Source organism: Odocoileus virginianus, chromosome 18, assembly GCF_023699985.2.
Source record: "Odocoileus virginianus isolate 20LAN1187 ecotype Illinois chromosome 18, Ovbor_1.2, whole genome shotgun sequence".
Classification (NCBI taxonomy): domain Eukaryota; kingdom Metazoa; phylum Chordata; class Mammalia; order Artiodactyla; family Cervidae; genus Odocoileus; species Odocoileus virginianus.
The window spans coordinates 2,669,377-2,691,392 of record NC_069691.1 but is presented as its reverse complement, the minus strand read 5'-3'; the positions used below and the strand labels follow the sequence as shown (position 1 = coordinate 2,691,392).

Here is a 22,016-nt window from a genome sequence, read left to right as displayed (position 1 = left end):
GATCCATTTAGGAGAGGGTATAATTTAAGTAGGCCTGTGATTTGATTCTAAATCACACTTGTCTACCTCTTTATTCCCATTGTTTTAAGGCAATTACATTTATTCTTTAAAGCAATTATGTGGACAAAGTAAGATTTACTTAAAACATTAAAAAACAGTCGATTTATTTAATCAGTTCTTAACTAAAATATCATAAAAAGATATCTTGGGGAAAGACATTTCAGGTAGATCATCAGAGTGGTGGATAATTCAAGCATTCTTGCTCACTAGCTACAAAATTGGTATGGATAACTTAATTATTAACTCTCCAGGATTCCTCACACAACTCAATCTTCCAATTGAGTTTCACCAAAACTGTCAAAACTCTTAAGTTAACAGTCTGATGAGGGCCATATGTTTTCTAATAAGAGCCTTTCCTGTTTCCAGTTCACTCCTGCAAATTCTATTTGGGTATCAGAGCATTTTGGGGCAGGCAGCTGTGCCATGAGGATGTGGGATCGTAGTTCCCTGACCAGGGATCAAAACCACGCCTCCTGCATCAGACTCGAAGGGGCTTAACCAGGGACCACCAGGGAAGTCCCTAGAGCACTTCTGATTGGCACCTGCTGTTAGAACAAAAATCATGTTAATATTAACTAAAGAATACATGAGGCTACATACTACAACATTAGATTTTAAGATATAAAGCATATAAAACAATTGATTAAACTGATAGGAATGAAGCAACTGCTTTGGATCATTCTAAATTATATTAAGGAATACTAAAATTCAAATTTGCCATTACAACAAAAATAGGAAGTAGTTTTCTGAACCATATACAAGTTTCTTGTAATTTTCCTCACCATACTAACTTTATTTCTTTCTATTGTTGTGAAAGTCCCTCAGTTGTGTCCGACTCTATGCAACCCCATGGACTATAAGGAATTCTCCAGGCCAGAATACTGGGTGGGTAGCCTTTCCCTTCTCCAGAGGATCTTCCCAACTCAGGGGTAGAACCCAGGTGTCCCGCATTGCAGGCAGATTCTTTACCAGCTGAGACACAAAGGAGCCTAAGAATACTGGAGTGGGTAGCCAATCCCTTCTCCAGAGCATCTTCCCAACCCAGGAATAGAACCGGGGTCTCCTGTGTTCCAAGTGGATTCTTTACCAACTGAACTATCAGGGAAACCCTATACTTGATGGTGCTATTAAAACTATACTTGTTTTAAACCCTGATTTTAATAAGAAAATCAGCTATGTTTCGATAATCCTAAAAAAAAAGTGAAAAATAACAACTGAAATTTAGATATTCTGATTAAAACAAAACGACAGAACAACTAAGACTTCACAAACTCAAACATGAACTACACGTGTAAGTGATCACCAAATTTCATTTGGTGACTTCATTAATATTGACTTTTTAAGGTACAAAATACTAGTGATGTGTCATCACCGGCTTTCATATGTAGAAAAGGTGAAAGCGTCAGTTGCTCAGTCGTGTCTGACTCTTTGTGACCCCAGGGACTGTAGCCCCCGGGGCTCCTCTATCCATGGGATTCTCCAGGCAAGAAAACTGCAGTAGGTTGCCATTCCCTTCTCCAGGAGATCTTCCCAACCCAGGGATTGAACCTGGGTCTTCTGCATTGCAGGCAGCTTCTTTACTATCTGATCCTTCGTATGTATAACCTGTACCTCAAAGCTTAATGAAAACTAAGACACGAAACTCTGAACTCTAAAAACCCACTGCCCAAATGGAGGAGAATGTTGTTCAGCTGTGTTCGACTTTTTGCAACCCTATGGACCGCTACATGTCAGGCTTCCCTGTCCTTCACCATATCCCAGAATTCGCTCAAACTCATGTCCATTGAGTCGGTGATGCCATCCAACATCTCATCCTCTGTCATCCCCTTCTGCTCCTGCCTTCAATCTTTCCCAGCATCAGGGTTTTTCTAATGAGTTGGCTCTTTGCATCAGGTGGCCAAAGTACTGGAGTTTCATCTTCAGCCATCAGTCCTTCCAATGAATATTCAGGACTGATATCCTTTAGGATTGACTGGTTTGATCCTGTTCTCCAAGGGACTCCTAAGAGTCTTCTCCAACACCACAGTTCAGTTCAGTTGCTGTTGTGTCTGACTCTTTGCGACCCCATGGACTGCAGCACACCAGGCCTCCCTGCCCATCACCAACTCCCGGAGTTTACTCAAACTCATGTCCATTGTGTCGGTGATGCCATCCAACCATCTCAAACTCTCTCGTTCCCTTCTCCTCCCGCCTTCAATCTTTCCCAGCATCAGGGTCTTTTCAAATGAGTCAGCTCTTCGCATCAGGTGGCCAAAGTACTGGAGTTTCAGCTTCAGCATCAGTCCTTCCAGTGAACACCCAGGACTCATCTCCTTTAGGATGGACTGGTTGGACCTCCTTGCAGTCCAAGGGACTCTCAAGAGTTTTCTCCAACACCACAGTTCAAAAGCATCAATTTTTCAGCCCTCAGCTTTCTTCATAGTCCGACTCTCACATCCATACATGACTTCTGGAAAAACCATAGCTTTGCCTAGACAGACCTTTGTTGGCAAAGTAATGTCTCTGCTTTTTAATATGGTGTCAGTTAGCATATTAGCAGTCAAGGTTAGTAATAGCTTTTCTTTCAAGGGGCAAAGCGTCTTTTAATTTCATGGCTGCAGTCACTATCTATAGTGATTTTAGAGCCGATGACAACAAAGTTTCTCACTGTTTTCATTGTTTCTCTATGTATTTACCATGAAGTGATGGGACTGGATGCCACGATCTTAGTTTTTTGAATGTTGAGTCTTAAGTCACCTTTTTCACTCTCCTCTCTCACCTCCATCAACAGGCTCTTTAGTTCTTCTTTGTTTCCTGCCCTAAGGGTGGTGTCATCTGCACATCTGAGGTTATTGATACTGAGAATGGACAGATTCACAAAAATAACCTTAAAAACCTCAGGCTATCAGATTTTCAATGATGTTCAGGTTGTGCATTAGCATATTCTTATTTTACAACAAAGCTATTACTTTTAAGAATGGAGATGACTGAGAAAATTTCCCATCCCTTCTCTTTCTGTTGTAAAAGGTCCTCAGGGTGTAAGAGACAAAGACTAGGAAATAACGTGGAAGCGAGCTCATTCACTATGGTAATAAGCCTTACTTTTCCAGTCAAAGTAATAGGAAACCACAAACTGATATTTAGAGACAGGGAATTATTAAACAGTTTATTACATGCAATGTTGTTTCATGTTCCTTACCAATTTGAGTATTCTATGAAACTCTAACTCAATATTTAGTATCTAATAGAAGGCGTAGAGGATTACATCTATCTAACTCCAAATCTCTATAACCAAACATTCTTATTAGAAGTAAAAAAAACCCCATAAAAGCATTGCATGGTTTCAAAAAAAAGCAAATCACAAATTGTTAAATGTTGAATGCCATGGGGGAAAAAATATACACAAACACGTGCATATGTACATATATAAACATACATAAAATATAAATATATATTTATATATCTCAACCAGGAAGTTTTGGAAGATAATGCAAACCTTCCGCAAAGCAGAACCAGGTTCCAAGTTCCAGATTTAAAATGGTGATTTAAATGGGCCTCCGACTTCAGCAACCACTAGTGAGCCCTGAGGACTTCCTTCTCAAAGGAACAAAGGGGCAACTAGAATCAGGAGGTAAAATCTCCAGAAACTTGGTCCCCTCTCCACCTGGACCTTATTTAGGACCACCACTCATCTCAGACTCGCAAGTAAGTAAGTACAGAATGATTTATGAGTTTCCAATCCTCTTTTAAACTTCCAGACTTTCTCTATTTGCCTTACATCTTTGACAAAAGACTAAATTTCTCATTCCACATGTAGTGCTAGTGGTAAGAACCCACCTGCCAATGCTTGAGACTCAAGAGACACGGGTTAGATCCCTGGGAGGAGGGCATGGCAACCCGCTCCAGTATTCCTGCCTGAGAATCCCATGGGCAGAGGAGACTGGCGGACTACTGTCCACGGGGTCACAAAGAGTCAGACAAGACTGAAGCGACTTAGCATGCAAGCATGCAGAGAAAACACTCAATGAATTCTATGAATTAAAAATAAAAGACATGACGACAGTCATCATTTAAAAGTCTATGAACAATAAATGCTGAAGAGGTTGTGGAGAAAGGGGAACCCTCTTGAACCGCTGGTGGGAATGTAAGTTGATACAGCCACTATGGAGTATACGGTATGGAGGTTCCTTAAAAATCTAAGAGACATGAAAGCAATCAGAAAACCGAAACGCTCACTCTCAACTGATAAAGAACACACACAAGGACAGTTCCCTTTCTGTGAATAATAAGCTGGAAACTAACTTGATATTGGAACCACACAATGTAATTTACAAAATGATCTCTACACATTCTCTCACTTAATTCTCCACAAACCGAAGTCTTGACTTCCACTATATTCAAATTTATGTAAAAGGTGTTTCTATTAGTGAAGATGTACCAAAGACAATTCAGTGATATACTACCTTTGAACTACACGAGGTATATACAGTTCTGCCTGACATAATTCACAAACTTTAATTTTCTAAAGTACAGCTTTGATAGTTCTCAGCTCAAAATGTTTCAGAACAAAATCCAACTTCATAACCACTCTAAAAGTACATCCTCCTGGAATGTTATTTTACTTAAAGATGTGGGGGAGGGGGAGGCTTTTACTGTTCTGTTTTCAAAAGTTACTGCAGGAGACATTATTAAAAAAAAAAAAAAAATCAAGACTTTGCTTTGATGTGGCCCAAGTTTGTGTTTTTTTTTTTTTTTTTTCATAAAAGGCCAAAGAACAGAATGACAAAGAACAGAATGCAATGAGTGCTTACAAAGGGACTCTAGTGGTATAACTAATGCAGTCCCACCATAATGAAGAGAATAAAATACTGTGTGAAAATATTAAATTACTGTATCACTGGCATAACTACTAGGCCAGCAGTGGCTTCCTGAGTTTAGGGAGGCCTGTGTGGCTAACTTCTGAATAATTATTCATAACCTAAGTCCTAGACTTTTCTTAATTTTTAATTACACAAAACACCACTGGTTCACAAACTGATTTTCTTGATGCTGTAAATTTACTGTGTTCAAATGCTGTATTTACTTCCACAGAAGCTATAAACAAGGATAAATAAAATAATCTGAAGCATAAATATGAAACCAACAAAAACAGAAAAGCTATTAAGAACAACCTGAAATCAAGGCATCTCTCAACTATCCACATGGAGTTGTGCAGACAACTGAAGCTCAAATTATAAATGTTAATTCAGGAATTTTTGGTATACAGATAGATGGTATGTCAAAGAAGTTGCAGGCAGAGAGAAAATTGCTCAAAATATCAATGTTTTATACAGTGAAAAAGAGGTCCAATGCTAAACCTTAAGAAGCTCCAACATTTTATGTTGAAAGGAGCGTGGAGTGTGAAGGTGAAAGCCAATGGAATGGAGTTTCAAGGAGTCAACTATTAGGTTGATGCAAAAGTAATTGCAGTTTTGCAATGTTGCACTTTTCTGTTTGATATTGAGACACATTCTTAAATAAATGTGGTTATGTTATACATCATTTTAATGCATTATTTCTAAATTTTTTGCTAATAACTTGTAACCTGCTGTTTATATTTATTTCAGACTAGGGAAATGATGTTAAGACAAAAAGCAAATTGGAGCAATTTTCTTATTCAAGTTCAAAATGGGTTGTAAAGCAGCAGAGACAATGCACATCATCAACACATTTGGCCCAGGAACTGCTAACAGACATACAGTGCAGCGGTGGTTCAAGTTTTGCAAAGGAGATGCGAGACTTGACGATAACAAGCATAATGGAAGTTGGAAGTTGGCAATGACCAATTGAGAGGATCACTGAAGCTGATCCTCTTACAACTACATGAGAAGTTGCCAAAGAACTCAACATCGACCATTCTACAGTCGTTTGGCATTTGAAGCAAACTGGAAAGGTGAAAAGGCTTGGTAAGTGGGTGGTGCCTCATGAGCTGATCGAAAAATCAAAAATATCGTTTCGAACGCAACAACAACGAATCATTTCTCATCAGACTGTGATGTGTGACAGAAAGTGGATTTTATACGACCGGCTCAGCGGTTGGACCAAGAAGCTCCAAAGCACTTCCCAAAGCCAAACTTGCACCAAAAAAAGGTCCCGGTCAATGTTTGGTGGTCTGCTGTGGCTCTGATCCACAACAGCTTTCTGAACCCTGGTGAAACTGCTACATTTGAGAAGTCTGCTCAGCAAATCAGTGAGATGCACTGCAACCGCAGAGCCCGCAGACAACACTGGTCACCAGGACGGGCCCAACTCTTCTCCACGACGACATCTGATCGTACATCTCACAAGTGATGCTGCGAAAGCTGAGTGAATTGGGACTACGAAGCTTTGCCTCATCCACCATATTCACCCGACTTCTCGGCAACTGACTGCCACTTCCTTCAACCATCTCAACATTTTTTTGCAGGGAAAATGCTTCCACAACCAGCAGGAGGCGGAAAATGCTTTCCAAGAGTCAGTTGAATCCCAAGGCACAAATTTTTATGCTATGGGAATAAACTAACTTATTTCTCGTTGGCAAAAATCTGTTGATTGTAATGATTCCTATTTTCATCAATAAAGATGTGTTTGAGCATAGTTACAATGATTCAAAATTCAAGGTCCGAAACCTCAATTATTTTTTCACCAACTTAATTAAGAGGTCATGTAGAAGGAGGGTTGAAAAACAACCACTGGATTTAAACAACATGGAACTCAATAATATGGAATTATTTCTTTACAATATGATTTAGTATCATTGTGGCATATTTCCCTTTATGACAATTTTGGGAAAAGTTCCTGTGTTTCCTTTGTTAATTTTCCTTATGAATTTAAGGATAACTATAAAGTTCTAAAATGAAATTTTTCCTTTATTTTTTTGGCTGAAATTTTTATTACGTCTATGAACTTAATAGACATTTTTACAATAAGTAGTCTTCTCTTTCAGAAACAATGTATTTCTTTATTTGTATAAATCAACAAATTTCAATCAATCACCTAACTTCAGTAAATTTATAGATTAAAGTTGTTATCTAGCTGTATTAAGATGCATACCTGAGGAGAAAAGGGAACCTCTTACAGTACTGGTGGGACTCTAAGTTGGTATAGCCACTATGGAAAATAGTATTGAGTTTCCTCAGAAAACTAAAATTACCATACAATCCAGCAATTCCACTCTGAGGCATATATCCAGACAAAATTCTTAATCCAAAATGATACATTCACCCCTATGTTCATAGGCACACTACAGACAATAGCCAAGACATGGAAACAATTTAAATGTCCACTGACAGATAAATGAATCAGGAAATATGATTTATTTATATGTATATAAAATATATAAATAAGGTGGACTACTACTCAGATTAATGATAATAATGCCATTTGCAGTAACATGGGTGCAACTAGAGATTACCATAAAAAGTAAAGTCAGAGAAAGACAAATACCATATGATACCACTTATATGTGGAATCTAAAGTACGACACAAATGAACCTATCTACGAAACAGAAATAGACCCACGGGCATCGAGAACAGACCTGTGGTTGCCAAGGGGGAGCGGGCTGGAGGGTGAAATGGGAGGCTGGGGTTAGCTGACGCAAGTTTTTACACGCAGAACGGATAAACACGCTCCCACTGTACAGCACAAAGAACTATATTCACTGTCCCGTGATAAGCTGTAATGGAAAAGGATATTAAAAATAATGTGTGTGTTAAACACACACACACTCCTGAAATCAAGGGCTGTGCCACATCTGAAATTCAAGTCCCTCACAATGCAGCTGACTTTCGAATGAAAGCGGGCAATCTCCACTCACAATCACCGAGCTGGCTGGTGGTACAGTAACTGCTCACTTTACGTTTGCTGGCTGTGACTGCTTTGCTACACTGGAAGTGAACCGGCTGTGTGTACACACACATCCCCTGCCTCTCGGACCTCCCTCCCACCTCTCCAGGTCATCACAGAGCACAGAGTCGAGCTCCCTGTGCTATACGCAACTGCTAATTTTAAAACTGCAGGGGGCTGATGGCAAACAGATGTGACAGAATTTGGAGGGGGGGGGGGGTGCTGCTGAAACTATCATATCTTGATTGTATTGGTTCCACATCTGTATGCTTCTGTCAAAACTCACAGAGCTGTACACAAAAAAGGTGAATTCCAGTGTAATTATGCCTTAATTTTAAATTAAAAAATGATAGGCACCTTGATTCTAATTTTAAATATAGGCTTATTTTTTATAGAGATTTAAATGTGCTTCTTAAACCTTTTTTGTAAAAAAAATTCAAAGCAAGAAAAACAAAACCATCATTTGTATAGAAATGTTCAAAAATATTGGTAATAGTTGATTTCTTAAACTAGAAGGTAGATTTTTGAATACATACATCTTCATACTTTACAACATGCATATGTGAAATATTTCATAATTTTAAAAATTAAAAAGCACACAAAATTTGAAATATTTTGACTAGAAAAAAAAGCAAAAACAGAGTGAAAAAGTAACAAACAAGGATAAGCAAACTCGGTTAAGCAGTGAAGACAAAAGGCAAAAAAGAGATCAAAAATAGGAGGAGCTTTTTGTTCAAAGACTGATGGTTAAACACAAGGATCCAGGAGAGTGTCAACACTTGCCTTTACCTCTGTGGCCATCCTACTTACTCGTCACATATCCAATTCCACGCTTGAAGCACGAAAAGCCAATCATTTCTTTACTTCTAGAGAAGGCTATAGGAGAAATGATGTCCTCACAAAAGAGAATAGTTTCAGCTAAAATATGAAGTAGAGGGGGTGTTTCAGGGAAAAAAATGGAAGAGGTAAGGTGATTCTGTTTGGAATGGATGGAGTAAAAAGTGAAAGGAAAAGTAGAAAGAGTTGGGAGGGAAAGAACCTGGAGCAAAGCTGCGAGAAAGCAATGCAGCACGGCAGTGACGTTCTGAGCAGCAGGATACGGCTGCCCAGGTTCTCCTTCTCATTTGGCAACTCAGTTTTATGATGATGAGAACCATAACTGGAACCAGGACAGCACACTCAATTTTGGTATCAGAATTAGTTGAAAGTACCTGACAACATCTCAAAGGGGATGTGAGAAGGATTTACTTTGCTTCATGTGCAACAGTGGCAGGGGTAGTAAGTGGACAAAGAAAATCTCCAGTCTCTCGTGGGAGCAAAGTACATTGAGGGCCTGATTTTTAAGTTAGAGCAAAGAAAGGTTTAAGTTAAATTAGGACTACAAATAAAAAAAAAACCTTTCACTTTTCTGCTAACACTCAAGTGGAACTGGCTAACTTTTTGGTTTTATTTTCAAAATATGGGTTTTAATCTACTGCATTTGGCAGCTACTCTTTGAGTTTAATTAATGCTACCTTAATGCTTAAAGACTCAGAGGAAGTACAGAGAACGCAGAAAGTGTCAAATAACTGCTTACTGATGGCAGTAGTGGAGGTATGAAACCAATTTCTTCATTAGTTACTACCAAAGATCAAGTTCTTGCAAGCTAATGCTGTATCCAAAACGGCAGTAAATATGTCATGCAATTCAATAAATGATGTCTTTTAACATGCAGTGAACTGTGTTTACAGAAATACCAGTAATGTGGTATGACAGAGACAAGAAATAGCTGAAGTTGGATTTGAGTCTCTATTCTGTCAATAACTAGATATGTAAATTGGGTATCTCAGTGAGATTCTCTGAGGCTACTTCTTCATCTAGAAAACCATCCAGATGAACTTTATTATGATGGCTAAAAACAAAAGGAGACAACAGACGCCAAGCAGAGAACCTGAGACACAGATCAACAAGGAATGACAGGCTGAGAGCCCTGGATCACCTACACACGCTCCTCCTCCACGCCAGCTTCTAAATCCTGCCTCTCCAACGTGGCATACACAGTCCTCTTTCAGAAGCGGCCTCAAGTCCCAGCCTACCACCCCCACATGAACAGAAAGTAAGCTGGCTCTATCCAAAAGTCCTAGCTTTGACTAGCAACTCTCACTACCTCAACATGTACAATTACATGTCTTGGCCCACAACCCTAGTATCCAGAAGCAATTCTGTAACTTAGTCTCCTTTCTGGTAATGATGACTTCCATTACTAAATCTTGAATCTCGGGGAGTAATGGATTTTAAATACAGTAGTCAATGATTTCTGTGAGCACATCCTAGTAATCTTGTTAATAACCTAATGATAGTTTAAATCCATTTATACCTTAATTTTTTTTCATTTCATATGTAATGAAATTTTAAACACATTTACCCATAGGTATCAAAAGTCATAGAAGGCAACTTAGCATATTTTCTCTCTGAAATGTGCATCACTATCAAACTCTGTAGTGTGCATTACTATCAAAGCAGTGATGGCTTTAAAAAATATCTTACATACTTCTATTTTTCTTTCTCTATACAATTTCACATATTCTGTAGTATCTTCTACTTTTCTACAGAACTTGACCTATTAGGACGCGTGATTAAGACCAAAAGATTAAAAAACAAGAATATTAAGTAGTCAAATAGTAACAGCAGCTCAAGAGAAGACATTCTTCAGAAAAGCTGGCTGAATAAGTTAAAGATGTCCTCTAAGAAGAATACTTATTCCCACAAACAATAGAAAACAAGAAGTAGGAAGATACTAAGAATGTTGGTTCAAGCCTTCCTAGAGACAACCTAGTATGTATCTTGTGACTTTCAGCCCTACGAAGGCAAAGGGTAAATATATAAGAACCTGGAAGAAAGCTTTGAAGTGAGCATCCTCTTGAACGGTAGTATTCTGATCACTTGGGAGGAGAGGGAACAGGCTCTGAAGTCTCACCCTTTCACAAATCACCTTGTTAGGATGGCCAGGTAGAGGTGCTGAATTGGCCCCGGGAGATATCTGGGAAAAAGAGGGAGAAGAAAAGGATAGTTCATGGCTAGCTGCACCAATGTGGAGAATTATGCCTATGAAGGACAGTCTGGATTTTCTAGGTATTTGATGATTTTGTTAGCAGAGCAAAAGAAATAAAAAATTAATCTTAAACATCAAAACAAACATAAGGAAGACAAAGACTGCCTCTGGCAATGGATCTCTCTTATAAAAACTTTCTCTAAAGGCAAAACAGCACTGCTCAAGAACGCCAAGTCCTTCCTATGCTTCCCATGTAGTACCTATCGATATCTTTCCTGCTGGCATTAATTCTGAAATCTTAAATGATAGGTAAGATTTCATGTCAAGAAAACCAGAAGTAAAAATCACTTAAGTACAGAAAGATTAGTGTCTACCTGGCTATGATTAATTTTTCATTCTCTCTTTTAGTTAACCTTCCAAATTATCAGGCAAGGGAAGAGACTTTAGTTAACATCTATGGCCAAACTTCTATAGTGATCACAGGTATAAAAAACAAGATTTATATTGTGGAGACCTCAGCTCTATTCAACACAAACCTAGGAATCTACTTAATGAATAAAGGACAAGATCATAAGCCTCAAAGTAAATGCCTGCATGTTTTAAATGCTTGACTAGACTGTGAGTTAATGCCCTAAACTCACATGTAAATATTTTTAATCTGTAGCACTTCTGACCAGACATGATGAGTATCAATCACCATTCCACTGTGCTGTGGAGTGAACTGCCCTTCGGGATTAAGCGTTGTGGACCTGCTTGTCCCTAAAGACCGTGTGCTTTAAGGCTGTCTTGTTTTTTTGTTTCATTGCTGCACTCATTCCCTTACATGTAAGTCTCTATCCTGTAACAGGCACTAAACAAAAACAGTCATGATTTTCTACCTTCAAGAAGTATATGCAATAAAAAGAAAAGCAGATCACCATACAGTATAGAAAAGTACCTTTCTGTGGTAATGGTCCATACTGGTGCTACGGAGAGGTAATTGGTAAGAAACAGCGTTGTCAAGAAACTACAAAATGATCAGCGTAACTGGTCAGTAAGGAAGCAGCCAGAGAGGAAGGGACAGACAGATCATAGAGTGGCAAGCTAATTATACGAATAATGCTGCTATAGTAAACTTGTTAGCCCCTCTAGAAACTTTTCTTTCTGGCTTGCTATGAGCCCCATCAACAGATAACTAGGCCTGCTGCTAAGAAAATAACTACTTCCAAAGACTTTTCTAGGACTGAAGGCAGTAATTTTAGAACTTATTAGTACTGCTCCACAAAATGCTTTGGACCTGAACTAAAGCTCACCTCTGTACTATAAACATGCATGTGTTAATGTCCTTTACCATTGTGATGAAATAGGAATGAGTGAATCAAGGAATGTTTACTGACTGCCTCCTATAGGCAAAGAGTTATGTCAGAAAAGAAAACAAGGATCCCATGCTCAAGGAGCTTATTCTTGTTTTTTTTTTTAAAAAAAAAAATAGAGGTCGGAGCCATGGCATTATCTGAGGGCAGGAGGAAGAAAATATTTCACAGGAAGAAGTATTTTTCACATTCCTGACTCCATTCAATCTAAGGAGTGCTTTTACCACTTTATTTTTTTTTACCACTTTAAAGTAATTCTCAAAATGGCCTGTTCCTTTATGCAGGCTTCATGTTCCTTCTACAAGTTTATAATCTGCACAATAAGTACACCCGAAGAGTGTTTTAAAAAGGTGACATACCATCAACTATCACACTTAAGCAGTCTTACAAATTTGAAAAGTGTGAGCAGCACTCTTACAAACTGCTAGTACAAAAGCTGGCTGGGAAAACAAGTTTCAGTAATACATAAAAAACTGACAAACCCTGGGCCTTGCAGACATGGGGGAGAGGGGTAAGGGGAGAGAAGGGAAGAGGGAGTTCTAAGATGGCCTTCAGGATGCCCACCTCTGGTGTGTCCCTCCACCCTGCGTGGCATGTGGGGAGCACTGTAAACATGGTGAATTTCATCCCCTGACTGGGTTCAATCATGACCTAAACCATACAAACCCGTTCACAGAGGTGAAAGGATTTTCAGAGATAAGTAAGACTTCCAGTGACTTTTAGGTTAATCGAAGGGGAGATTATCAATCGGAGAAAGCTCTCGGAAGAGAAGCTGAGCACTTCCTTAACAGGTTCCCCTGCCAGCCCTGCAGACGCAGCTGCTCTGTTCTGAGAAGGCACATGAATGGTAGCGACCTGAGGGCAGCCAGAAGCTAAAAGCGGTCATCAGCTGATAGTTGATAGCTCCAGAAGATCAAGATCCCCTCCGAGAAAACGTGGGGCCTCAGTCCTATAATCACAAGAACCACATTATAACAACAACGAGCTCGGAAGAGGACATTAAGTCTCGAATAAAATCAGAGCCCAGCCAAATAAGACCCTGACAGAGGCTCCAGAGCTCACCCACACCAGGACTTTGATCCAGAAACTGTAAGGTAACAAGATGTGCTTTACGCTACTAAACCTGTGGCGATTTGTCACACAATAGAAAACTCACACAACAAACATTCACGTAACAGAATAAAAACTGGGCACCATACTCAAGGAGTTTCTTCTCCAGAATTCTAGAGAAAAATTCTGTATTAATTTGATTATGAAAGACATAAAACTTAAAAAAAAATACCTAAGCAATATAGCAGTTTTTAAAACCTCAATTCGGTAACAGTAAATTTCATGCCAGGAATCAAACTGGGCTTTCTGATCTTTACATGCTACAAGTTAGGGTTAACCAGCTTGCCTGCTTAAAGTGAAACATAAATACCAGAGCCATAATTTGAAGCCAAGTGTATCTGGTTCTAAGATTCAGACTCAACCCACTAAACCACCTTCTAATTGCAGAATTTTAAAAGTAACATTCTTCTTTGTAATCTATCTAGTTGGATTAGTAACTAGCAACTATTCCACAATGCCTATTTACTTAAAGCTATTTTAAGTACTTAAAAATAAATGCTTCCTTAGAAATTGTTTCTGACTTCTGCTACTTCCCTAACTCTCCCTGAGTTAAAATTAGTCAGGTTATACAGTATCTGAAAACCAATACAGCTCTATTTTCCCCTAACATACCAACTACTGAGCATTACAAAGACATGGTACTTCTCTCGGGATGCAACTGTATTTTAGAAGTCCTGCCATGAAACATCCCTGAGATGGGACTGAGCCTGCAACTCCACACACTTTTCATTTATAATGTTACATATAACAATATGACTAGTTCATCCAGCATAACTCTTTACTGTTTTGTAAGACTGAAATTATAGAAAACACTTTAACCTTTTAAGACACAATATATTACTATTTTAAGGTCATCTTCTATTTAATGTGGCCTTTCCCCGGCCTGGTAGCCATGCTACCAACAACTTAACCTCAGTGTTTGAGAGTGTGCTATTATTATCATCACTGTGGTAAATTGCAGTAGTTATTGTGTTAAAAATAACACAGAACTTAGGTCCATAGAGTCCCAGAATCAGTGTCCTCCAAAATCACTAAAACAAACAAACAAACAAAAACAACAACACCCTACCATGGATGTTTATGTTGGTTGTGCTAGAAGCTACTATATATGACTCCTTTAAAACTAACAAAATCCTGTATGGCATTTTTTTTAAATTGGAGGATAACTGCTTTACAATATTTTGTTGACTTCTGCCCATACAACAATGTGAATCAGCCATAGGCAAAAATCACTTCTGATGACAGCTTCCTTCTTTGTTCATTTACATTTTTCTCATAAAAGTAGAAAATATACAAGTGTATGATAACCTCTAGGCAGGTATTAAATAATGTGTACCTTCCACAAAATAAATTGCTCAAAATGCCAAACAGTCTTCTCCAAAATGGTAACAATACTCTCCAGGAAAGAAAAAAAAAACCTGTCCACTGTTACAAGTTGCATACCAACTGTTTAAAGGCAGTAAAATCACAGGCTAACACAAAAAAGGAAAGAACAAAAGATGATGAGTTAGATGCTTGGTTGTTGACTCCAACAAGTCCCTTACTCCTTTTGGTCAAAGTCTGGGTACCTAAAAAATGAAGAGGTCAGATCCAAATTATACAAAAATCCAGATATTCTCACTGCTTCCACGATGGCAAATGTTAATCTCCTGGAAAGTAATCAGGGAGATTTTATTAACAACAGTTCAAATCATTGATCTGTTATCTGATAAATTCTCAGGTTATATTTCAAAATACGAGAAAAGTCATATGCATAAATATGTTCATCACATCAAAGCAACAATTTCAAAGGGAACTAGAAGTAACCTAAACATTTAACAAGTGTTTGTTAAGTCAGTTTATGATATGTGTAATTATGCAGTTTTTAAACCATTTAAGAACTGGTACTACTTACCTGAGAAGGATCATTACTTTCCAGTACTGGGATACTTTAAAAAAAAATAAATTATTATTCCCATTCATGAGGTAGGACAACAACAAACTGGATCCATGTCTTTGGGGGAGCAGAGCAAAATCAGGGTTGGTGAAAATAGCTGAAAGGCTCCACCCTTCTTTCTCACCCCTTAGTCACACAAATTAACGGGGAGGGGTGAAGAAGGTGCAACTAAGGAAGTCTCTAACCACTATATGTACCGAACTGGTGAACATAAACGTTAGGAAAAATAAGAGTTATACATTCTACTATTAAGTTTTTCTTTCGTTCACTTTCACAATCCAGAATTTGCCAGCATAAGGATTATTCTACCCTTCAGGAAGTGTCTCTAAACCATTTTACTTAAGCTGGTAACCTCAAAGTTGTTGTTGCTTTGTAAATTGCTCTAAACCATCTCTTCAAGATTTATTTCTAAGAATTATATGGATTTGGAAAATACTTAAACCAGGAACACTCCCAATCAATAAAAAACTTACACACACATAAACACTTGAAAAAATGAAGTGTGACTGAGCTCTTCATAAATCTTACTAAATAAAAATAATTCAAATATTTATTGCATATCTATCATATGCTAGATACTATGAAAACAAAAAGAAATACTTCTTGCCCTCAAAGAGATTCAGTCTAGTGAGGGGCAAATTCAATAGAAATAAATGAGGGTAACAGGGTCCCCTAACTTAGAGGAGAGAAGGGAAAGTGTTCAGATCCTTTAAAAAGGAACATGAAATGACATTAGAGCTGGAAGAAAGACAAGACGGTGTATATGGCCCCTCTTTGTCTACTTGCTCCAATTTCTTACTTGTTTATTATTATAGAGTTCAAGCATTTGCGTGATCTCCAAATAGACAATATGATGTTAAGAATTTCACATTTGCTAAACAAATGAACTAGACTACAACTATAGAGTTCAAATGTGTGTTTACAATCCATATACTCTGTCCAGAGAATAAATAAAGCAAGCTATGATTTAACCAAGACAACATGAAAATGGATGTCTGATATATGCGGTTAGTAGAAAAACAATTAGAAAACTAGTAAGTAGACCTAGACACTACACAACGATCACAGGCCTAATTAAGAGCTACCTTACCAGCAAAATGAATTACAAAATGGTGGTGGCTTAAACAAAACTGGGGCAGCATAGAGAGAAAGAGATGGAACAGACTGGAAGTAGAAGGCAGAGTTCAATCTTCCCATACTGATCAATTATTTCAGAGATTTTTATCTGAGGATTTCTCACCCATACTTCTCACTCTCCTCCTTGCAGGGAAAATTAAAAAATGAGCACAAATAAAAACAGGCTAGTGATGTAACTAAAAGCCTTGTCCAAAGCAGTTGGCAGAGACACAATAGGCCTACACTCCACATTATGATGCTAACATATTCAAGTGTATCAGTGTCACCCTCTGTCCATCCACTCATCCTCAAAAATCAGGTTACTTTAGTATAGAAAATCCTCAATATTTATTCAAATTAATAACTTCCAACTTAGTATAGCTATAAAAATAGGGTGAATATATGAAATTCAACAAGTATAGGAACACACTACGTTTCAGAGTCACAGAAGCTATCAGAAGTGGAAGGACCTCAGAGATCATTGAAATCCAACTGGTATTTTACAGATAAGAACCTGAGACCCACATGGCTAATCTGCGGCAAAATTTATTTAACTACAGCCTCTAAAGGCCACCAAGTCTTTTAGAAACAAGCCTTAAAGAAAATTATAGATATCAACTTAAAATTGAACCCCTATAATTAACAGATTCAAGGCTCAATAGGTCTTCAAAAAGTGAATTACACGAATACTTTTAAGAGCGAGCAAGAGCTGGATACAATTTCTACTTAAAATTCCATTTAATCTTTTTATTACAAGTACATGTCTGCTGCAATGCAAATGATCTGATCCCTACATTCGGTCTTGTATCGTTACTTTTGCAGGAAGCCCAAAATTTCTTCCTAATGGAAGACAAAAACAATTTAAATTTGACCCCAACTGTCTCTAGATCCTCATTAAGTTTTGATTTCTTAAAAACTGAGGGAATGGATTAAAAAAAAAAAATTAAGCCTAGTTACCAAGGCTGGGAGCTATTTAAAGGAATTCTGCGGTAATTGTGTTAACAACAGTACCTGCAATCAAGGCCAAACAGGATCCAAAAAGTCTTGCAATTTTAAGGTAATAAACGATTGTGAATGAGTTGCATACACTTAAATCTTCGTGTGTTAAGTGCGCCTCGTAAGAAAACAGAAAAGGCAATTAAAGATTACATTTTGCTTCTATTTACGGTGGAAGATTAACACACCCAACTTAATACATCATTTTCACAGCACCAATAAAAAAGCAAAGTCTTACAAGTCCTACACACGCAAATAAAAACTTTATTCTCTTTATCCCTCAATAATTTGAAAAACTCTCGGCTCAAAACCCACCTCTTTCATTCTTCAGCCCTGAAAGGAAGAACTTCCATCCCCTAGAACAAAATGCAGCCTGTTCAGAAACCCGCGGCTGCAGAAGGACGCGAGAGAGGACCCTGCGGACCGGGTTCTGCGTTCTCCTGCGTGACATCATTTCACCTGCGCCTGGGCAAACAGGGAGGCCGCCAGAGAGCCAGGCCATGCGCCAGACGGCGGTGGGCTGGCGCTCCCTCGGGCTGTGCCCGCACCTCCTCGCCGCTGCCCGGGAACAAAGAGCGCCGGGCGGCCCGGCCGCGCCCCGCTGAACACTAAGCAACCACATCTCTAGCGCGGCCCCGCAGGCTCCTAACCGCCCGAGGCTCGGTCCGTCCCGCCCTCTTGCGGGAATCAACGGCTGCGGCAGCCAGTACCTGCGAGGGGAGGCTCCGCCCTGCGGGGCTACTCCCGCAGCTCCTCGCTGGGCCGCCGCCTCCTATTGTGACCGCTCGCCCAGCCAGCGGCCAGCTCGCCAGATCTTCCGTTCCCGGGCCTTCTCAACCCCGGAACCCGAACTCCGACCCAGGCGCTGTCACGGCGCTTCCTTCCTCCCGGCACCATCACACGGGCCGCGCCACAAAACTACGGCTGCACGCCCAGACCTGACAGAGTCGGCTAACGCCTCGGGGGCTCCATCCTCTCCGCCCCCGCGCCCTAACCGCCCGGGCCGCCTCACGGCCCCGCACCGCTGCACGAGGGGGCCCCGCCCCGCCGCGCCGCGCCGCGCCCCGCCCCGGTGCTCGAAGACAGGACTCGCGGCGCGCCGGCGCACTACGCTCCACTGCGCGCGCAGGCGACGCCCCCCGGCGCTAGGCCGCAAGATGCGCGACCACGCGGCCCTCCCACTCTCTGCCCTGGGTCGCCCACCTGCCCACTCCGACCCCTCGCAGGAACGAACCTAGCGAGACCAGGGTGCAGGACCGCCAGACGCTCCGCCCCTCTCCCCCTCGGCTGGTCTCGGCGCGCGGAGACCCTTTTGTTTCCACCCGCGGGGAGGGGGCGGGGCGGGCTGCGCGCGTCCCGGTGCGCGACTCGGACTAGTTCCGGCAACAGAGCCGTCGCGCAGCGCCCATGCGCAGCCCCGCCCCGCCCTGCCCCGCCCCGCCCCGCCCCCCGCGCACAGAAAGGCCGCCGCTGCGCGCGGCAGCGGGCGGCCGAGGCTCCCAGTTCGCACACATCTCTCCCACAATGTTGCTGCAAGTGCGTGCCTAGCGCCTCCAAAACTTAGCCATCAAACAGTACCTGACTTCATTCAGATTCCAAATACAATATATGTATACATGTGGCCTAAATGGTAGGAATTTTTTTTGATGTAGAGGCAGGTGATTTGTCCGGGTGTCTTTGTCCAGTGTATCTCTGGAGAGGCAGATTCAACCCTAATTTGTCCTACTGTAAGGCTCAATTAAACCTGACTTTTATATTGTGCTGAGAACAGGAAATGAGACAGGTACGGAGACAGAAGCTGGCATGGTGGCTGTCCTGATAATCACATTCAAGAACTAAAAGAGGATGTAACATCTTCCATAAAGTGCAGTAAATACAAGGACAAAATAGTTTTTATCGAAGGAAAGAGGGAGGTCAAGGGGACATCATCCAAGAAGTGAGTTTTAACTAGATAGGAATTATATGTCTTCAAGGATGGAGACCATATTTCAGGCCAATCATCAAAAAACCCGGGTTCTAGTTCTTTTGGCATTGCTCAAACCAGTCTCCAGCCTGCTCTTGGCCAAAGCTGCTTCCAATAGAAAATTAGGGAACCAGACTAAAATGATGTTCCAGGATCTTCTGAACCTCTATGTATGAATAACACAATATGGTAATTATTTGAATACATTTGTCTCCCGTGTCAGACTCAGAGATCAGACTGTTTGACTATAACCCTGAAGTCCAAACCTAGAGCATGAAACACAACAGGAGGTGCTTAGCAACTGCTGAATTCAAAGTTCCAGCAATCACATCACAGGCTTTTACAACTCCTTACAAAGAGAAGCTAAAATGAGATAATGGGCCCCCATGAACACATCCCCTCCCCCAGCCCCACACCCCCATTATGTAGCCCTGTTATCTAGCCACTCTTCCCCCTCAAAGCCCTCTCTGCCAGTCTTCCAAAGCAAGTCAATTTGGAGATGATTACATCCAAACTTTTAAGGTCCCCGCCTCCCATTTCATAGTACAGACGCATAAATCCCAACCACACCTTTAGGTGCATCCAATGTAATCCACTTCTAACCTCTGTCTCCTGCTATGGATTCACCTGGTATTACAGATCTTGCAACAGAATCTGTCATACAAGCTTCCTTGCACAATATAGACCACCCTGAAACAGCTTTTCTTGTTTAACTGTATACAGGTATGTAATGAGAGGGGCAAGTACAGAAAAAAAAGAAAAAAAAAAGCGGGGCGGGGGGGGACAGGGAGGGAAATTACCATCTGGAAGTTGTCCAATTGTAAGGTAAGAGTCAGGTTCCTCAAGTGTTGAATCTCGGTGGCAAAAACCTATTAGAGTCCTCCAGGGTTCCTAATCCTTAAACTTATATGCATTTCCCCTGGCCTTCGGCCAACCCTTCACCAGGCAAACTCTTCAAAACCCTTCTGAAATGGTTGAGATCTGACTTAACTGGGGTGTGAAGACTTGACCTAAGAAGTCAGTCCACTGGTAAACAATGCTTCCACACCTCAAGGTTGAATAGTTTGAAATTTGTACTGCAATTATTTTTCTAACTGACTTTCTAAACCAGAACATCTGGTACCCCGCTAACAACACCCAATGAGTGAGTTAAGTTTTAAGGTGGGCCACTGACCACCTAGTTTTGGTGGGAAGTAAATTATACTGGAGCAGCTGCTCATCCCTAGTCAACCTAAAATTTTACTTGGAGTCTGTACAAAAAGGTCGGGAACCTTGTTGGAGAGGTGTCCAATGGATCTTTCTGCAATAATAGAAAAGCTCAACATCTCCAGCAGCATCCAAAAGGTAGCTATTATCTACATACACATGGCTACTGAGTGAGTGCTTGAAATGGGGCTAGTGCAACTAATGAATTAACCAGGATTGTATAAACAGCCACATGTGGCTAGGGAACAGTACAGCACTTGCGGGAAAAGTAGTTGCTTGTAGTAAGTGCTTTTTGAGAATTCTGATCCAAGACTGCCCTTTAAAATTGGTTTTTAAAAAAATTGGTTTTCATGACAGAAGTGAAAACCATAAATAACTACTAAAAACTTCTTCCTGGGGTATCTAGGTCATTTAAGTCCCCTCAACTTCTAAAATAAAAATATATCAATATATGTTGCTTACCAAAGAGGAAAATATTGCAGTTACTTCAAATGTCTGTGGTCATTGGCCTACTCTGGTGTGCTAACATTCTAGTATATGGAAATAACTGCTGAGATTTTTTTTTATTGGGCTTTCCCTTGTGGCTCAGCTAGTAAAGAATCCACCTGCCATGCAGAGATCGCTCTAGGTTGGGAAGATCCCCTGGAAAAGGGAAAGGCTACCCACTCCAGTATTCTGGCCTGGAGAATTCCATGGACTGCATAGTCCATGGGGTCACAAAGAGCAGGACACGACTGAGTGACTTTCACTTTCACATTGATCTCGAGATGAGTTAGATGGTACTGATATCTTTATAATATTAAATCTTCAAACTGTAAGTAGGATGCATCATTTACTTAACTGAGCTGTTAATTTTTTCAATAATGCTTCACAGTTTTCTGGAAAGATCTTGCACAATTGTTCTTGGGTTTATTCTAAGTTTTATACATAATTATTAATTCTAATAGTTTTCTTAACTTTTTTGCGTTTCCTACACATATAATCCCATTGGCACAAAAAACCATTGAATTTCTATCTTTCCAATGTGTTTTCCTCTTATCTTGTCTTACTGCACTGGCTAGGACTCCCGGTACAATGCTAAATAGATACAGTGAGAGCATGCATTTTTGTCTTATTCCAAAACTGGAAAGCTTCGAACATTTCACCTTTAAGTATGATGTTGGTGGTAGGTTTTTTGTAGATCCCTCTAGCAAATCAAGGGAGTTTTGTTTTATTTTAAATTTGTTAAAATTTTACCATAAAATGGATATTTAATTTTGTCAAAATTTTCTGTATCTGTTAGATAATCATAGAATTTCTGTTGCTGGGTGAATTACATTGCTTTTTGGAGGTTAAGCCAATTTTACATTCCTATAAAACCATATCATATTGTGCTACTCTTTTTTTAAACATTGTTGGACTTG

General features: G+C 40.1%; 1 protein-coding gene across 13 annotated transcripts in view; it reads right to left on the bottom strand.

Annotated features, from left to right (window-relative positions):
• The window catches only part of RNF38 (ring finger protein 38), a 119,548-nt gene that overhangs the window by 35,472 nt on the left and 62,060 nt on the right, over positions 1-22,016 (bottom strand). For 2 of the 13 annotated variants that reach the window (XM_070480257.1, XM_070480259.1), the window contains exon 3: positions 10,773-10,922. The exons of 2 other annotated variants lie outside the window; for them this stretch is intronic. In XM_070480257.1, the coding sequence (XP_070336358.1) occupies positions 10,773-10,922 (150 nt within the window). Of the gene's footprint in view, positions 1-2,735; positions 2,894-10,772; positions 10,923-16,422; positions 16,505-17,459; positions 17,563-17,759; positions 17,801-18,154; positions 18,269-18,678; positions 18,770-22,016 lie in introns of those variants that run through there. 9 more of the 13 variants (XM_070480260.1, XM_020878241.2, XM_070480262.1 and 6 more) reach the window with 9 other exon arrangements.